We start from the raw sequence: 20,865 nt of genomic DNA on the forward strand, positions 1-20,865 counted from the left end.
GTGTTCTCTTTGAGATTTCCTTGTAGTATACAACTTCATCATAAAGTTAATCTTTAGCTTTAGAATATTCATGTATAACATTATAATATATTGTTGTTCATGTGTTCATCTCTACTTGATCAGTTACAATACAAAAAAACTTTACAAGGACAAAAGTGATTTTATTTACCCACAACCACCTTTTTTCGTATATTACATGTAAATTGTCTTTTCTTTCAACACTTGATAGATAACATTATACTACATGTAAATTGTCTTTTCTTTCAACACTTGATAGATTTAGAAAATGAGCATTACAATGTCTTTTCTAGCATCAATTGATTAGAAATCAAATAACCATTTAAGAGCTAAAAGACTCTAAAACAAATGGAGTCATGTCTTAAAAGTGTAAACCCCATATGATTAGAAAATGAGCATTACAATGTCTTTTCTAGCATCAATTGATTAGAAATCTTTATGGCTACAATATAATTACTTTAAGTATAAAAATGCATTATCTATAATAGCTTAAGTATAAAAATGCATTATCTATAATTGCTTTAATTATAAAAATCTAGTGGACAACAATCTAATCAACAATCTAGTATATCCATAAAGTATTCTAAATTAAGGTCTAGATGCAAATACATCATGAAAAACTCCATGTGAAACTCAAATTGTTAACATGCTTGTGAAATTTGGCCATCTTGTGACCTATATTAGAATTGCAAGGCAATATATTTATAAAGAGAGCTATTGTGAAGAATTAGGATATGTAATAAAGGTTTGTCATCATCTTGTGAATTTTTAGCATTGGCAAAAAACTAACTCTTTGAAACATTACTCCCATAGAGAGAGGTGCACTTCGCCTTTGGCTATTTAGGGAAGTAATGGTTATTCTATAGGAGGACTATAATGTTATCATTTTTTATCATCAAAAGGTTTGGCCATCATATAATCATGATGTACTAGCTAAGTATGCTTACCATTGATGATGCAATACTTGCTCACCTGCCTATGTGTGGATATTGGAAACCAAGTAGTCTTTAATAATGGGTAAATTGTACAACCCACCAAAGAGATCACTATTGATAGACAAGCTTGGCTACTACTAAAACAAAGTTGCAAACTTTGGCTCAAGTGGTGTTAACTCCTAGCATATTTGTTACACTTCTATACATGTTCAATTTGAGGTGAAGGGTGTGAGTTCACCTTATCACACTTCTATACAAGTTTTCACACTTTTAACGTGCTTTTTTCATGTGAATTCACCTTATCATTTCTTTACAAGTTTTAAGGTGGCTTGTCGTACAAAAAGGACACACCATCTTGACAAACTTTGGTGTGTTTATCCACACATTGGCAAGCAAACTAGTGTTAAATCTTCCTCAACATTCCTAAGCTTTCTTCTTAAGCATACCATTAATTCACTTTAGGACGTTGGCTTTGAAACCCTCATATTCACGAGGTCTTCAAACAAACACTACGAGAGGCATCTCATTAAAGCTCTAGCTAAATAAAGTTGTACCTTATCGACCTCACTCTCAAGTCCAACTATTTATCCAAAAGGAAGAGATGCAAAAACACTATGTTTCTCTAAGGTGGAGGGCATGACGAGGGGGGGGATGACAAGATTATTTGTGAATAGTAGAGTGCAACGCAAGTGCATGAAGTAATGCCCAAACACAACTGAAGCTACAAATAGCAAAATGCAAGCACAAGCAACACCATGTTCTAAATGTCTTTCAGATTTTGACAAGATGAATAGACCATCAGAACTGTCCTTGCCATCACATTGTTTTTGATTCCTACAAACAAGAAAACTTGGTAGCACATTTTTCCAAGAAGTTCAAGCGCCCATCCTCCTCAAGAGACCTTAGACTCAAAAAGAATGGTCAATGGAGTCGCATAATAACGTTAATAAAACATCGCAATAAAACATTAATAATTTCAATAACTAACTTCCCATATCACACAACATTTGCAATAATGGGATGTGCACAGAAAAACATTTGCCACAGAGAAATTACAGATCACCTAAATTCACAAAATTCTGAGAGCCATTAACATTTCTTTCAAAAACCAAAGATCCCTACATGAAATTGATCACCTAATCAAGATTATTACAACTTCTTAAGATTATCCAAAGCTGGGGTTAACATAAGTATGAGGCCTTACATACTGAGATAATCACTCTTTAAACTATGGCGAGCATTACCTCAAATTAAACTCCAGCTCAAAGGTGCATTCTCACAAGCTTGAACAAGTGGTGGCTACTATAAAACCTTAGCGAGTAAGTATATTTACTTCAGTGAGGTGGAGAATAGATTAGTTCACCAAAATGAGTGCCTCAAGAGTAAGGATAAGGAGGGCACAAAATTAACAGTAAAGCTTGTAACAACAAAATCCAAAGAAATGACAAGTCACAGTTCTATGCTACATAGAGTAACTGATATTGTGTCTACCAAGGGGGCACCACCATCACATCTATACAAAATGCCCAGCTCTAATTAAGATGAGAGGATGTGATACCTTATACATCACATTTGATCTAATACTCAAACCGCATGCAGTTCAGAATTCCTGGCTTCATCGTCCCTGTACACTGTGCACTTGTTGGATGAACTGATGCACCTTTCCACAGGATACTTCAAGGCATTTTTCTTGAGCTTACTGAGGGCGGCTTCACCCAAGTTTACGTCACATATGTCCGCGAGGCGGACCAGATACAGCAGCACATCAGAAAGCTCCTCCCCCAAATGCTCCTTCTCATCTGAATTCCAATCAGGCAGGCCCTTTGGGACCTCTCCTTTCCATTGGAAAATCTCAGAAAGCTCACCCACCTCCCCAACCTGCAATAGAAAGCAATCATGAAGCAGGCTTTGCTCATCGATCTGAAGTGAGATGCATGTGCTAGAGAGAGTAGGTACAAAAACAGCAGGCAATGCATGCTACACTAACACCAATCTAGAGGAAGTAAGAAACAGCAGGCAATGCATGCTACACTAACATCAGTCTAGAGAGAAAGAGTATGTACGAAACAGCATGCGCTGCATAAAACCCTGACCTTGAGAAAGGATGCAAAAACAGCAGATGTGTGTTATAGAGAGAGTATGTAATAAACAGCATGCAATGCATAAAACCTGAGCTTGACAAAGGATGCAAAAACAGCATGCATTTGATCAAACCTAACATCAGAGAACCCTAATACCACTCGCTCAATGAACCCTAAATTCCTTAACTGTAAAAAGGAGTTTTTCTTATCAGTCTAAAAAGAAAAACCCTAAAAATGATCACAAACGAAGCCCTGGTTGGGGAAGAAAAAGCATAACACAATGATAAAAAGCTTCAAGGAAAAATGGATATGGCGTCAGAAGATCATACGAGGGCAAGCAGAAGGTTTCGGGGGCTGTGGAATTTCTCCCAATCTCTCTCGCTTGCAAAGTCGGCCATCATCCGAGTAAGCTGCGTAAGGGCAACATCAGAGGGATTCTTGCGAGGAATATGGTCATGCTCGCTCTGGGATGAGTCCTTCATGATGGCTATGGCGTGGCTATGGCTATGGCTATGACTGCAGCTGCAGAGGAGCTAAACGAGAGAAGCTTTGCAAAAGCTTTCAATGGAGGGAAGGTGGAGAAGAGGCCTTAATAAATAAGGCTCCCCACTTGTTCTTAACCCTTTAACTAATCCCATTGCAAATCCTTGCTTTGCTTAACTAACCTTTCCCCTTAACCTTTGCCTTTTCTACAATCTTGTGGGTGGGTGGGGAAGGCCAAATCATCTCGAAGCTTGCCCCCATTAGGGGCCTTTCAAAGTGCTCAATCCCAAAGGCATGCACAAGTGAAGTGAGAAAAAATAATGTGTGCCACATCAATGTTGTCCCCTTGCATTCGTCGCACTCGTCACATTGGAAAAGCCTCATACCCCCCATGCCAAACTTCCCAAGTTGAACACATGTATCGAGTCGAAGAATGAATTGAGGAATGTGCACATCATGTTGTCTCCCTCCTGCATCCTTCAAGGCTCATTAGTTTTAAACATTAACTTTATAGCTTCCTCTAATATCAACTTGCTTTGATAAATGAAAGGATAATGAGTTATCCCCATTGTGTCTTCCACACAATGACCCTTATTCCACTAAACTCAAACTTAATTGATTAATGCGTCAACATTCCATACTGGCCTGCATATAATGGGTAAGGAATATGACATTTTTCAAAGAAAGTTGAGCCACCTTTAAACTTTACTTGCTGTGTCTTCCCTTGACGCACTTAGTCCCTCTTCTCACTTCATGCTCACACACCTCCTTTCTTTATTCCCTGAGGTTTGAAGGCTCCACTACACTTCTCAATTATTTACCTCCTTTACTCTCAACTTGTTTTGATCTTTTTCATTAAAAAAACTTGAATTATTGATCATCTCAATTTTTCTCTTTGTATCTTCCTTTAAATCAATACGTATTTAAAAGAATGAAGCAAACAGTGGCAAGCCAATAAACATGTTAAATTGTTTGGGTTTAGACAGCTTGGCTACTTTACAAAGATTTGGTGCTCAATTATCACACAGCACTTCTCGTGCACATTATCGTGCCACATTTCACAACCATCCATAAAAGTAAACAGATATTTTCAGTATTTTGAATTGTGTGAATCATCAAATAACATGCGCTTTATACATGTTTATTTCCCCCATTAATGTCATTAACTACCAATTCATGAACATTGTCTATTGATTTATTGGAATGATTGAAGCATCTACATAATGAAGTTAATATAAAGAAGAGGTAAATTCAAAATACATGGCCTAATTAAAAAAAGAGTAGAAGGTTTTGATGCTCATGTCATTTGATTACTTTTTCATGTGTAAGCCATGAAGGTTTGTTGTTTTCAAGCCCTTTTAAAATTATACCCGTTTATAAATGTGGCCTTATTATAATAAAATAGCACTTCCCTTTTGCACTCCAAATCTCTTGGGCTTTTTGAGGCATAATTTTATCAATGGTCAACTTTAGATGACTTTTTGTAGCGTCTAAACCTTATATGGCAATAACCATAAATGTGTGCATAAGTACATATTTAGCATAATAAACTATCCTTGTAAAATGTACAAAGTTGAGCTAAATTGTAACCGTAGTAGTGATTCATCTCACTAAAGAGTGTCATATCTCCTAAATCCAAATTATTGAAGGTACCTTTGACCTCCATCATGTGTCCTCCCATTGTTCTTAGATCTATTTCAACTCTATAAATATTTATTTCCTTACTACAAGGTTTGAAAAAGTGATAAACATCAAAGTTTTTCAATTGTCTTTGTTATTCATAAGTAGTATACTTTTTGAGTAGATTTTTAGTTGCGTACAAAGAGAACTTCACTATCAAATGATTATCTTAAGTCAACTCATTAGTTATAAGTTTTGCTTGAAAATTTATGTCACATAAGGTTTTAATCTTACTAAGGTTATTTTTCTAGTCACACATTTCATGTCATGCTCTATAGATACTAAAGGGTTAGCATCAAATGGGGAACTCCAATTTTTTTTAGAAATGACAAGATTATTATGTTGCAAGAAGTAGTGTTGATATTTAGCAATACAAAATAAATTTCCCTTAATGAGTATGACTAGTGGTAGAAACAACTTATATTTATTATAAACAAGACATTATTCATGCTTTATAAATAAGGTATTCAATTGGAGGTCAAGGTAACACATATATTTGAAGAAACCAAAGTGTAAACAGATGAATAAAGCATTACATTTTTTGATGCACATGTACACAACATTTCAACCATGCATTATACGAATGGGGATCTAATTTTATCTCGCGAACTCATGGCTTTAAAAAATTCCCATATCACTAAATTGTGGAGGATAATTATAAGTAGACATGTATATAAGGTTTTTTTTATGTATGTGTGTGAGCAAGGTAATCATGAAAGTTATAGAAAATATAAAAATTAAAGGAAAATGTTGAAAATACTCACGATAAGAAACATGTAAGAACTCCATAGCCATGACATGAGCATTCATCAAGAAGCATAGAGATGATAGAGACAAATGAATAAGCCTAATCTGTACCCAAAGAAGCCATGTGATAATCGACACATAAGGGATCATGAGATAGCTCTCATGAAAGCCAAATGGTAGTACCAATGTTCTCCAAAAAAATGACCAAAGTCCTAAATTACAAAATGATCAAAAAGTTTTCTTCTATGAGCCCTTAGCCCTATTATATGTGCTACCTAATATTGCCTATTATTCTAATCTTTGGGTATTAAAATAACCCTTCATCACAATCCATCCCTTCCCACAAAGATTTTATCCCGAAAATCACCATATGTGCCATCAAAATGAAGTATTATAACCATATTCTGAATGCTATAAAACCATCAATGTAGTAGGCTACCACTTCAAAATCCATGAGCATGTCTTTCCAAGCTTCATATGTAATGTTGAAATATATGATGTACAAAATTTAAGAATGAGAGGAAGAGGTAATGGAGGTGTGAACACACTCAAATAAAGTGGGCATGTGGGTGGAAAAGGGATCTAGGGTTGGCCCAGCCCTAGCCCTTGGTGGACCCTATATAAAGGGCAGGAGGCCTCACTTTTTGTAACACAACACAACACAACGAACACATGAAGGTAAAGGTTAAGCCAACTTTGGAGTGGCTAAAATAGAAGGTAATATAGAAGCTTTCTATACATCTTGTGTTCTTGCTCTCTCTCATATATGTTGCTCTATCTTGCCATCAACTATTGCTTTCATTGTGCATACTCCCCATAATTTTGACATGGTATCAGAGCCTTGCAAAGGCTAAGTTCCCCTTCAATCCCCTTTTCTTTCTCTCACACTATCATAATCCATTCACATCCTCATCAAAGAAGGACGGTGGTAGAAGACGGTAAGAAGCAAAAAGGCATCAAGAAGGAAGGCAACAAAAGAGCTTCATCGAAGAGGAGATTTAGTCATCATCAACAAGTTTTTGAAGCTTGGAAGAAGTGTTGAAATGTAGAGAGAAAGAGACGAGACAAGAGACACATCATGTACGCTCCCAAAGACTGATTCATATTGAGGACAAGATACATATATATAGGTGAGACCAAGTTAGGTAGAGTGAGCCATATATAGAGCTCCAACACCCCCACTCAAACAAGGGTCTCTAGCTATGGATGAAAAAACCCTTGGGGAGAACAAGGGAAAAACCCAAGCCCCTATACAAATGTGAAAATATGAACCAGAAGTAATGATGTGAAAGTGCATTGTGCATCTATGTACAAATATACAAAAGGACCAAGAGGTCATAGTAGTGAGCAATTGTGGAATGTGCAAAGTGCATGGTGTCTAGAAGATTACAACGATATATGTACAAAGCTACCATAAGAGTAAAGAGCCTAATCTAGAAAGAGTGAGCCCAAGGCAACTCCAAGCTCTGAGCGCAAGAGAATGAAGCGTGACTCATTGAGACCTTTGGTAAGAATATCTGCAATCATCTGGTCACTTGGACAATGTTCAATCATGATAGTGCCTTTGCGTACTTCATATCGAACATAATGGTAATGCACAGCAATATGTTTTGACTTGTTATGTTGGACATAGTCTTTTGCAAGACTAATAGCACTCTGATTATCACACCGCAAGGGTGTACTAGAAAGAGGAGAATGGCCGATATCTGTCAACACTTGTCGAAGCCAAATGAGTTCACGAGCTGCAAGTGATGCCGCAACATATTCAGATTCGGTTGTAGAAACTGCAACACAACGTTGTTTCTTGCTGGTCCAAGAAATAAGACAACCATTAATGAAGAAACAATTGCCACTAGTAGATCGCATAGATAAATGTGAGCTGGCCCAATCTGCATCTGTGTAACCCAAAAGAGAAAGAGATGGAATGGAGTCGGATGTGAATTGTCGTTGATAAACCAAACCATAATCTATAGTGTCTTTCAAGTATTTCAACACGCGCTTTGCTGAAGACCAATGCTTAAGAGAAGGACATGCAAGGTGTTGCCCGAGATAGTTAGCAATAAACAAAATGTCAGGACGAGTGTTCAAACCAACAACTTGAAGACATCCAACCAAATTAGCATATGGTTGATTTGTAACAAGCTGGCCACCACCATCAGAAGTGTTTTTCATGGAAGTCGCAAGACAAGGAGTAGTTGCTGAATGTGCAGATTCCAAACCAAACTTCTTAATAGTATCTTCAATAAACTTTGACTGTCGAAGTAATAAAATACCTTTACTGCGATCCCTTTGAATCTGAATGCCAAGACACGAGTGAAGCTCTCCAAGATCCACCATATCAAATGCCCGAAGATAACAACTGCTTACTTTGGTGTAGAAATCCCAAATCATTGGAAACAAGGATTGTATCATCCACATAAAGGGCAAGGATTACAAAACTACCATTTTGGTATTTGGTAAATAAGTTGGGATCAGAAGAGCAAGAGAGAAAACCATGGGAGGTAAGAAAAAGATCAAACTTGATGTACCAGGCCCGTGAAGCTTGTTTAAGACCATATAAAGCCCTATGAAGACGAGCAACAAGATCTTCCTTCCCTGCAATAACAAATCCTTCTGGCTACTCCATGTAAATTTCTTCATTCAAATCTCCATTCAAGAAAGCTGTGCGCACGTCCATCTGATGAATTTCTAAGTCAAATTGAACAGCAAATGCCAATAAAACCCGAATACGAGTAATGCGAACAACTGGTGAAAAGGTTTCATGATAATCAACGCCAGCAACTTGAGAATAACCTTTGGCAACTAAACGTGCCTTGAATTTGTCAAAGGATCCATCTGCTTTAAATTTTGTCTTATATACCCACTTACACTTAATGGCAGTACGGCCAGGAGGTAGCTCAGTGAGTATCCATGTACCTTTAGAGATAAGAGAATCATACTCTGCTTCCATAGCCTCTTGCCATTGATCCTTTTGTGGAGAACATATAGCATCACTGTACGTGGCTGGATCTTCAGAAGTAGAGAAAACATTAGCCTCAAAATCTTCATCATAAACATGACAAGAACCATGCTCAAAATCAATAGGCAGATCAATAAAAATGTCAACATCATCAATGACAGCATTCGAAATCAATGGTTGTGAAGAGGAAAGTTGCTCTTTAGATGGTTGTGAAGAGGAAATTTGCTCTATAGAAGAAGATTCATCATCACACAAGAATGGAAAAGCTTGAACCAAAGATTTAGTATCATCAGAATCATCCATGGACCATGTACCGCCCATAAGCTGTTCATTGAAAATAGCATCACGATTCACAAGCACTTTCTTGGAGGACGGGTCATAGAATTTGTAGCCTTTGGAAGTGTCAGAATACCCAATAAAAATAACTTTAAGGCCAGGAGCATCAAGCTTTGCTCGTGTTTCTTTAGGAACATGAATGTAAGCAATACATCCAAAGGTTCGAAAATGAGATACAGAAGGAATTTCACCTGTCCATGCTGTGATGGGTATCTTACCAGAAGGAGCAGTAGTAGGAAGATGATTCTGAACAAAGACTACTGTCAAGAGAGCTTCACTCCAGAAGACACGAGATAACCCAGAATGAATCAGCATACATCGTATAGCATTGATAATAGTGCGATTCTTACGTTTAGCAACACCGTTCTGTTGAGGTGAATATGGAATTGTATGTTCATGATGAATACCATGGTCCGTACAATAACTCTCAAACTCACGAGACACATATTCTCCACCATTATCGCTGCGAAGTTTCTTGAGGCGACGTCCAGTTTGAAGTTCGGCAGCCTTGTGAAATTGCTTAAAAACAGATAACGCCTCAGATTTTTGTTGAAGCAAGAAAACAACTGTATACCGTGAGTAATCATCAATAAACGTAATGAAATAACGATGTGTTCTCGATGGAGGCAAAGGTCCACAAATGTCGGTATGAACAAGATCCAACAAATCATGAGAATGAACTGAATTCGAGAGAGGAAAGGGTTTACGATTGTGTTTGCCAAGAGCACAAAACTCACAGATTCCCATATGAGGATGAGCTTTAAGATCCATTCCGCGTACAAGACCTTGACGATGAAGATTAAGAAGCTTTGAGAAATCAGCATGAACAAAGCGATGATGCCATATCTTGCAATCATGATCCCCTGGAGCAGTGACAACATTTGCTACAGCATCATTAAGAGAGAGCTCAAACAAATTGCCATTACGAGAAGCAGTTGCAATAATCTGTCCATCTTTCTCAATGCGGCATTTGGTGTGGTCGAATCCAACAAACAAACCAAGATCAACAAGTCTTGCAACTGAAAGAAGATTACGTTGAAGTTCTGGGACATGTAAAACCCCTCGTAAAACTCGAGTTGAAGAAGATAAGGTGCCAAGATATAAATCTCCAATGCCCTTGACTTGGCAAGTTGTATCATCAGCAAGATAAACAACACGCTTAACAGGTAAAGAATGATAGTTATGTAGCCACTTAGATTCATATGTCATATTTCCTGTAGCACCAGAATCAATAATGAAAAGTGAACCATCACGTACATGAAGTATTCTGTCTGGGGGAACTGAACATAAAACACAACTTGTTTCAGGCATAACATTATCATGATGCTCGGCTGCATATGCTCGATTTCAATCTACATCAAATCGACGCTTAAAGCACATGGAAGAGGGATGATCAGATTTTCCACAATAATCACAAGAAGAAGAATCTCTAGATAAACGTGGTTGTTTTGTGGTAATGTTGTGTTCTTCATCATATTGACGTGCCCAACAGTCATCTTCAGTATGACCATTCCTATTGCAGTAAGAACAATGCTTGTTAGGAAATTTGAGACGAGAGAAACTACCACCACGACGACCACCTCTACGGTTGCCTCGTTGAAAAGAATGCCTTCGCACATTAAAGGCCCGTTCCAACTGTTGTGACTCAGGCTCCTCTTGTTGTGAAAACATAACTGCATCATGACCAACACTACGTCGTTGTTGACGTTGAGAATACTCAATCAAAGATATGCAAGTTTGGTCAAAATCAAGACCGTCCTTGTTAGAAAGAATGGTAACAATGTTGTCATAAGACGGATCCTTTATTGTATCAAGAAGAATTGTAATAAGTTGCTTTCGTGGAACAGGATCACCCGCAGCAGCAAGTTGATTAATAATAGATTTGAAAGAATCAATATGTCCCGTCATAGCAGTACCAACTTCATACTGTAACTTTGAAAGCAAACCTCTCAAATAAAGTGTTTCTGTAACAGACTTTTTCTGAAAATTTGCTATAAGATACTCCCATACGTCATGGGAAGTAGGAAAGTCATACACATCAAGCATGAGAGAATCACTAAGAGCAGAAAGAATATACCGACGAACTGCTTTATCACGCCTCTGCCAATCCATATAAGCAAGACGCCATGCATCAAAAACAGGGCCTTCCATGATAAGAACGTTGTCAGAATTCGGAATAATAGGCTGAGACGGACATAGAGAATTGCCAATAACAACATCTGAGAGCTCATCGCCTTCAAGAATTAACAGCATCTTTGCTTTCCAACCGGGAAACCCTTGGCCTTGAAAAGAAGGAATAGAACGTTGGCCAGAAGGAAAACCATTGACGAGAACAGTCATAGCCATATCTATCTGTGAGAAGACGTATAAGATAAAATCACAAAATCTGCACACCATAGACAAGGACGACTGCAAGAGATAAGAGATGTCAATAAGAAAAGAGTCCTCAAAATAGCGAGACGTGGGACGCAAGATTCATTGGTAGACGCTGGATGAAAAAGCTAGATTGGTCGCTTTGCTAAAAATAGCAAAATCCGAGACGTGGGACGCAAGATTCATTGGTAGACGCTTGACGAAAAAGCTAGATTTGGCGGTTTGCTAAAAACGCTTGACGAAAAAGCTAGATTTGGGCGGGTTGCTAAAAACGCTTGACGAAGACGAAACCTGTGTGCTCACAAAGACACTTGATGAAGACGAAACCTGTGTGCTCACACAAAGAACCTGTTTTGCTGTTTTACAGATGCAGTTTGCCTGAACTGTCATAACTTTTGACTCACAACTCCGTTTGACAAACTTTTTTGATAGGATTCACCAGCACAATACAATCTACGCACGTGCACCTGGTTTTGGTTTTAAGGACGCGATTAAGAAACAACTCTAATTACAACAAGTTAAGCTATAAAATCATGTAGACAACACATAATCAAAGAACAATCTTGTAAGACATGAAATTATAATCATGAATTTAACAAGAAGACATAGATGCTTCCCTCATAGATGCTCTGATACCATGTTGAAATGTAGAGAGAAAAAGACGAGACAAGAGACACATCATGTACGCTCCCAAAGACTGATTCATATTGAGGACAAGATACATATATATAGGTGAGACCAAGTTAGATAGAGTGAGCCATATATAGAGCTCCAACAAGAAGAAGAAGACAACCATCATTGGCAAGAAGGAGAAGAAGAAGAAGAGGAGGAGGAAAAAGGAAAAATGATACGTGGAAGCCTAGTTGGGCATGTCCTCTTAGCCCCAGTTTCAACAGCCACAGCAGTAAAATAGGCGCATCAAACGCATCAGCCCAGAAATGCAAGGATGCAACTTTGTCTGAACAGATTGCAACTCAACGTTTACGGCAACAATGTTGTTTACCAATAGTCGTGTGCTTGCCCACTATAGCAGCATTATAGCACGCCCAACAAAAGCTGATGTGCACACAGTAAGCACAACAAACCTTTAGCGGCAGTCTGGCAGCGCCAAATGAGATCAATATAGCAGCAAAGCAATGCAAGGACGAACTAAGATATCGGCAACAACGAATCCGTAGCGCATAACGCTGCAGCCAGCGTCCGTCCTTGTAGCCGCCGACGTCATCCGTCTCTGTTTTTCCGGTCGTCGTCCGTCCGTGCTGTCTTCCCATCCAGTGGCTTCACCGAGCAACTGCCACCTGGTGTTATGTAAGGTGGTTGCTATAATAACATCTTTATAAGCTATAACCAGCATATTGTGGCATCCTCTTAAACTCAGCAGACGGGACAACCAGCCAACAGGCACATCATCGCTGCGCATCAAGCAAAACGCAATCACGTTTTTTCACAGTGGAAAATAAATAATTCTAAAGGTTTAAAACCTTGGTTCTTTTTTATCAAGGGTTTTTTTAAAAAGAAAAAAACCCACCTCTCTTCTAAAGGTTCTTTGAAACCCTTGAAGGTTCTTTTTAAACCTTTCTACAAGTGGTAAGACCTCTCCTACCACTATCAATCATGTCGAAGGAGATTGGAGCCTCGATTGAGAAGTTTGATGGTGAGGGATTCCATGCTTAGAAAGTAAGATATATGTTAAAGGCCAGAGCGAAGGGTGGATCTACATCTACATCGAAAACTCAAGCCTTTGTGATGAAACATGGTACGTCCAAATCCAACTTGAAATGTATCTTTTGCAAGAAGATGGTTTCATCAAAGTGAGGAGCAACAAGGGTGGTGCACGAAGGCACTATGGAAGAGATGGTATCAAAGATATTACTAAGGTTGAGGGAAATTTTGTAAGTTTCTCACATGAGAAGCAACTCTTCTAGTTAAAGGGTGAAGCATGGTTGCTAGAATTAGGAGTGAACCACATTTCTCTATAACTCATCACTTTTGTAAAAGCCTAATTTATAAAGGCTACCTACCTTGTCATCTATCCTATGGTTGAGAGGGGGTCATTTTATTCTTGTATGTCCAATGTTCACCTTGCTCCATGTTTGGCATTGTCCCATGGTGGCATTGAGAGGGGGTGTTGAAATATATGATGTGAAAGGGTTACGGATGAGAGGAAGAGGTAATGGAGGTGTGAACACACTCAAATAAAGTGGGCATGTGGGTGTAAAAGGGATCTAGGGTTGGCACAACCCTAGCCCTTGGTGGACCCTTGGTGGACCCTATATAAAGGGCAGGAGGCCTCACTTTTTGTAACACAACACAACACAACCAACACATGAAGGTGAAGGTTAAGCCAACTTTGGAGTGGTTGAAATAGAAGGTAATATAGAAGCTTTCTATACATATTGTGCTCTTGCTCTCTCTCATATATGTTGCTTTATCTTGCCATCAACTATTGCTTCCGTTGTCATACTCCCCATAATTTTGACATGTAATCATTCATCAACTCTCCATGGGCTGTAACTTCTTGCACATAATGCCAAAAAAACAACCAAGTAGAAGCCATAGAATATATGATATCCATATGTACAAACCCCAAAACATAGCTGGAAATCCACATTTGAACAATCCGTGGTATGAGTGTATAGAAATGTGAAAACTGCATGTGTAGTCACTATCCATCCTTATCATGGTGAGATGGTTGGGTATGATGCTTATCATACCTAGCCATCCCACCATGATGCTTATCATGGTGAGATTGTTAGGTATGAGAATATCTAACCATCTCGCTCATACCCAACCATCTCACCATGATAAGCATCATGGTTGGATGCTTGGGTATGATAAGCATCATGGTTGGATGCTTGGGTATGATAAGCATCATACCCGAGCATGCCCAACCATCTCACCATGATAAGCATCATGGTGGGATGGTTGGATATGATAAGCATCATACCTAACCATCTCACCATGATAAACATGTGTACTCACTATCCATCATACCCAACCATCCCACCATGATAAAAGCATCCTAAGGATAATTGTGTGAGCCACTAAGAAGTGGAATCCCAAAATTCCAGCAACCTGTAATTTTGTGTAAATGCCCAAAAATTACCCAATATCATGAAGAATAATCCCATGCTCTTGTAAATAAGCTAAAGGATTCTATGTAGACTCGCCTTTGGGCAACCCTTTCCAAAATGAGGAACACATTATGCATTCTTGTAGTGTTGGGAAATTGAAGTTGATAAGGTACTTCTCCTACTCTCTTGAGCACCATGAAAGGCCTATGAAATCTATGTGCCAATTTGTTGTTGAGTCCACTCTTAAGAGAAGAAGGTCTTCACTTTGGTAACCTTAAGAAGAATTAATCTCCCTTCTTAAAATCATGACTTCTGTGTGTAACAACATAAGACTTCATCTCGTCTTGTGCCTTCTTCATGTTATCCTTACATTGTTGCATTAAACCTTACATTCTTTCAAATTCTTCTTTTGCATGAGGATTGACATCATCGTCTTTAAAAGACCATTGATAACACATGAACTTTATATCTATAAAGAGCCTCAAAAGGTGACATACCAATGCTTGAATGAGAGCTATTATTAAAGCAAAACTCAACCAAATAAAGCCACTTTTTCCAAGTGGTTTGAGTATCATGGCAATAATACCTCAAGAATGTCTCCAACCACTTATTAACCCTCTCTATTGCCATTCTATTTGAGGGTGATAAGTAGTGCTTGGGGTAAGCTTGGTGCAAGCTTGGTGCTCATACCTTCAAACAAACTCTTCCAAAAAGAACCCATGAATTTAGGATCTCTATCACTTACAATTTGTTAAGGCATCCCATGTAGCTTAAACACATAGTACATGAATTGAGTAGCCACTTGAGAAGCTAAAAATTGGGTATTTGTTGGAATGAAATGAGCAGATTTAGTAGGCTTATCCCCACCACCACATAAATGGAATTCCACCCATGCTTAGTAAGAGACAAATCATTGAGATCAATTTCACAGACACATTAGGGAAAAAGGGAGCTCATTTTGGGGCCTTTTACGGTTTGGAAAAATAAGCTCTCAACCAATGAACAGAGGGCCAACGTAACGTTGGAAATTCACAAAAATAAAAGAAAATAGATAAAAGAAACAATATTTTATGTAGGTACAAGCGTGCTACATTAATGTGGAGATTGGTTTTTTATTCTCACAAGATCTTTGGACATGAAGATAGAATATAGTCTGACATTTTCTCTAACAAGGGCCTTCCCGCTTCCACCTCCCTTTGAACTTTGAATTGTTGTGCTGCCTTTCCTTCGAAAGGTCTACCATTCTACACCACTGCCTCATTGTGTAGCAACCTCTTCTTTTCCAAAACTGCTCCCTTGATCCTGTTTGGCTTAGAGTAAGATGTTTCTTGTCAACTATCTGTCTGCCCACTTTCTCTTTCTTGAAACTTCACTTTGTTATCTTGTTTACATTACTTTGCTGTGGTTACAGATTCACAAGGTATCCATGGTGAATAATAACTATGGTCGTTCTTGTGGAAGACGCTCTGTGGATGATAATGCTATGAAGGCAGAATTATACCACACATCCTTACCCCGTCGACCTGCTTCTTCTATTTCTTCGGTAGAGAATTCAAGTACAGTCAAAACGGAAGGAACTTGGGAAAGGTTTACTATTTCGAAAGGAGCATGGGTGCTCATGCAACCTAGTAAAAGAAAGAGACCCCAGACAAAAAACATTTTCTTGGCATCATGGAAGGGAAGAGTACGAGATTTTAAAATCAGCAGAGGAAAGATATCGGTGAAAGAAGTTTTGATTCAGCATGTGTACATGCATAAAGAACTTGTCTTGCGAGACTATCCAAATGATCTTCCGCAACACAGGCCTAATTGTATATTTTTCTATTGTGGTTTTGTTCTTTATGAGCTGCATGGATTTTTAAGACAAAGCTTTCTTTCTTTGCTTATTGATATTCTTGTGTTATTTTATTTCAGATTTATACCCTTCATCGTATGAGACATGGCAAAACATCGATTGTATTCTGGGATTTATAGATGTTTTGCATGGATCGATAGGAGAACAACAATACGAAGGTCAATGTGCAACAGAGCTAGCTCAATCCGGTATATTTTTTACTGATCATTTTTATCAGTTGCTGGACAATGCAAACACACATGGTGTGTTAAGAAAACAAGACCTTCCAGCATGGAATTCAGTGGATTGGCCTCTCCCACATTTTAGTGTTACAGAGGCATATAGAGCCAAGCTTTTCAAAGAAGTACAGAAAGCTCTGAGGCCCAATATTGCCACAAGGATAATAAAAATTTCTTTATGCATGCCTCTCACAGTTTTTGTAGACTTGTTTAATACCTTTCCAGTGAAGGTTTCAAAAACAATGTTCACAGTTAAAGCAACAAGTCTGGCATGCATGCCACAATTTTTGGATAAAGGTTGGGATAAGAAGACATGTAGTTCAGTGTTTTGTGAGGTTGTCCAACCTTCTATGCAACTGAAGTACATGGTTGCATCACAAAATTTCATTTTTTCTTTTTATTATAAGCGCAGTCGAATGCTAGGTACAAAACTAGTCCCAATGGATCAAGATGAAGATTCTTTTGGTGCAGAAAATAAACTTCTTGATATTGATGTTGTTGAGAATGGTGATGTGCTAGTCAATATCACATTAAGACAATGTTGCTCCCTAGCTCAATTGCGCAATGACATTCTATTTGAGACAGAAGGTTCTATTTCAAAGGACTTTTTATTTATCTACAACAATAAGAAGGTATACCATGTGACTTATCCTAGTCTCATTAAGCACTGCTATTAGTTTACTTTACCCTATTGTTTCATATTGCTTTTTTGCAGGTGCTCAAAAGAAGAGAGAGATCAATAAAATGCAAAGACATTGAAAATTTGAAAATTGAGATAACACAGACTCCATAAACAAAGGTATTATATTCAGAAATGTAAAATTCTGTACAGAAGTGTTTAATTACATATGTAGAACATATTCTTGACAACAATTTTCTATTTATCTACAGGCTGATCTAGAGGCTGCTCTACATGGTCCAAGCTCACCGTATCATCTTTATTTGGAGAATCTACTTTCTGCTGCTCCATCCTGTCGTGTACACTCTCTTGGTGCTGCTCCATTGTCTCCTCTACTGTCCCTGGAGCATCTGTTTGCTGCTGCTCCATCATTTCCTCAATAACATCAGCAGCAGCAGGTCCTTGTTCTTGTGGCTTCTCCTCATCAGCACTAGGTCCTTGTTCTTGTGGCACCACATCTGCATCATCTATGTCATCAAGGTGTATGACACCTTCTCGGACTTTAGAGCTCTCACCCAACTCGACAGTAGCTGGTACAATAGGTTTGGGGAAGGCATACTTCAAAAACTTCCAAATTATATCAGCTCTGAAACTATACACATAGCTCGAGTTGAAGCTATCTTCTCTCATCTGCAATGAGATATGATGATTTAGAACACTTTGTACCAATATCAAATTTTTTGAAGCTAAATGAAAATTATTTTTTCTTACAAGCTCTAGCTGTCCTATCTCAAAATAGCTTGAAAGTATATATTTGGCACTAATCAGCACTCTCCAGCCACAGCTACTTGAATCATCTTGTTGTGGTGTGTCTGGATAGTTGGAAAGATATGTTAGAAACTGTTAATGTCTGAACAAAATAAAATTATTCAATAAGTTCAAAGGCATAGCATGAAATAGACATCAGTAGAGGGAACAACTTTCTACCTCTAAATCTATTGGCTCTATTGAATCCAAAAGATTGACATTAGGAGGACACTGATCCAATGCATCTAGAAGTCTTCTAATACAACTGCAATACATATAATTCAGTTAGTGTGCATTAAATCCAAATAATGAAGTTTAAAGTTAAAAATAGCACACAAACCACTTACAATTTAACCTCTCTGTGTGTGTTTCTAAGAGAGCTGAATAAAAAGCATTGCTTCTGCTGGATGTCAATAGAAGCAAAGCTCCAGTGGTCACTGCATAAGGAAAAAAGCATTAAGAAATCAAAGGCTACAAGAGTACTCAATCTTGAAGGAAAATCCCAAAAGAAGCAGCCACACACATACTTGTTATGGTATGGAAGTAGCAAAATATCAACATGATCAAAATCACAGTGTCTGAACCAATTGGAAATATCCATGGGAGTTTCCTTTGGATCTCTTAACTTGAAGGAAATTGCAGGATCAATAATATAAATTGTATGCTGTACAGCATGGTTTAGCCAGCTTCTCATCATGCTACATTGGACAAAACAATAATTAAGGTAAGGTATAAGGGAGGAGGTACAATAAGGATTGTTTTGCAAACAAATGTAAAATAAAAGACACTTACTAGAGCATTGCAAGAATGATAGTATCTGAGCAATACTCATTCTTATGAGCCAATGCTGCCAAGCATGCTTTTGTCAAGTCAAAATTATTCTCTGAAAAATCATCTTCAATATGGACAACTATATTAGGGCCCAGCTCTTGCAACCTTCTCTGTATCTGTAGCTCCATCTGTACAGTCTCCACATCTATAGCAGATTTGGATTCTTCTATTTGCTGCTTCAATGACTCCTCATAAGCAGCTTTCCCTCTAGTGCTCATTGAGAGTGGGTCACTTCAACAACCTTCACCTTGTCTGCCTTCAATTTCCTTGTAGGTGGAATTAATAATATGTCTCTCATTTTAATGTCCTGCCATTCCACAGGATGGACCAGCTTGTCATACCTCCATCTCACTCTGGACAATGTGTTGAAGTCCTTGGCCATCAGAGTTACCCTGTGAGCATGGGCTGCTACAAGCATTGCATCTTCAAAGTACTTCTCCAAGTAATCCTCTGCCATTTCCTGTAAGGAAAGAATGGCAGTCCTGTTCCACCTGAAACCAAGGTGCCAGCTATCACAAATTTCTCTCACTAGCCTCTGGAAAGGTGCCTTGGGGATTGCAAAGCCTATAGCTTTTTGTTGTTTCCTGATCTCCTTTAGCACACCTGCAGAATGTTTTAACCTCTTGGACTTTTGCTGCAGCATGCTCATTGGCTTCCCCTTCCTGCCATGTGCAACTCTTCCTTTTGGAGGCACACTAGATTCCTTGACATCAGCCCCAGTTGCTTCTGCTGCAAGCCCTGGCCCCTTGCCAGACCTCCTTGCAGTTGCCTTGGTTCTTGCCATCACTCTGAAAAGGTCTATACAAAGCAATAGAAAAAGATTAGAACCATGGAGAACATGGAATGATAAAAGAAGGTGATGACAAATTGGATAAAGCAAAATTGAACAATTTGTAACAAAATGCGATTATGATGATTTGAAATTTCTAACAGCTCATAATCGCGTTTTTCTGCAAATAAGTGAAACAACATGCTATTGCATCCCTACAATGAATTCTCTGTCTTTTCAACTATAAACAATATGTATTGAGTTTATGCAAGAACTATGCAGCCTTGAATAGCCTAGAAAGTTACAAAATCACAATGAAATGGGTGGATGAAGAAGCTTTTTCAAATTTGCAACAAAATGCGATTTGGGCTGTTTGAGATTTCTAAAGCCCTCTCCTCGCGTTTTGCTGCAAATTCTAGAGACAGCATACTTCAGCATGCCTTTAGTCATTTCAGTGTGTATGCAGCTTGGTGCAACATGGATTGAGCCTATGGACATCAAGAAGTGATCAAGCTCTCATTCAACAGGCCCAAATAAAAAGTCTTCCTGCTTCTACATGCAGTGGAGAAAATCTAAAAAATGCATATAATATTTATCATAATATCTAACCTACATCACATCAATCAATTCCTTACCCTAATATACTATTAAACAAGAAGAAAAGGAAAAAGATTTTCTTACTAACCTGGAAGCTATCTGCAAGTGTGCTGTGCTGATGATGAGTATCCTGTGCTGGGGATGAACCTCTGCTGCTGGTCTGGATGCTGATGGTGTAAAGTAGGGAGGTAGAGATGCAAGAGAACTGAGTTAGGAGAGTAGATTATTACAAAATACAAATAAAGGAGTTATTAAATACCACACGTGTGAAATATAGTCGTTTTTTAACACGTGTGGGTCCCACCAGATCTTTTGGAATTTGAAATTTGTGGGTCACTTTTTGCCTTGGAAATTGTGCCAATCATGATTTCATAATTAGATCCATTAACACTTTTCCCTCCCCGTCTTCCATCCCTGCCAGCACCCTCCCATCATCCATTTCTTTCCCACTTTGATCACTTTCTACCCAACACACTCCATCCA

At 38.4% G+C, this 20,865-nt stretch overlaps 1 protein-coding gene across 1 annotated transcript; it reads right to left on the minus strand.

Annotated features, from left to right (window-relative positions):
* Nucleotides 1-2,251: 2,251 nt before the first annotated feature.
* On the minus strand, nt 2,252-3,616 carry LOC147627732 (uncharacterized). Its single transcript, XM_086814676.1, has 2 exons — nt 3,364-3,616; nt 2,252-2,831 (listed from the first exon to the last, which is right to left on the minus strand). Exons 1-2 carry the CDS (start codon nt 3,514-3,516, stop codon nt 2,538-2,540), a joined length of 447 nt encoding a protein of 148 aa, XP_086670802.1. The 5' UTR covers nt 3,517-3,616; the 3' UTR covers nt 2,252-2,537.
* Between the last annotated feature and the right edge of the window lie 17,249 nt (nt 3,617-20,865).

This window comes from Cibotium barometz, chromosome 20 (genome assembly GCF_041138505.1).
Source record: "Cibotium barometz isolate CiBa-2024 chromosome 20, ASM4113850v1, whole genome shotgun sequence".
In the NCBI taxonomy this organism is placed as follows: Eukaryota; Viridiplantae; Streptophyta; class Polypodiopsida; order Cyatheales; family Cibotiaceae; genus Cibotium; species Cibotium barometz.

What these genes read in the sequence shown, in the direction of transcription:
- LOC147627732 (XM_086814676.1), bottom strand. Translation starts at nt 3,516, where the DNA reads ATGAAGGACTCATCCCAGAGCGAGCATGACCATATTCCTCGCAAGAAT. An exon ending in GAAACCTTCTGCTTGCCCTC is followed by an intron (nt 2,832 to 3,363) that starts GTATGATCTTCT and finishes TTTCTATTGCAG; the next exon opens with GTTGGGGAGGTGGGTGAGCT.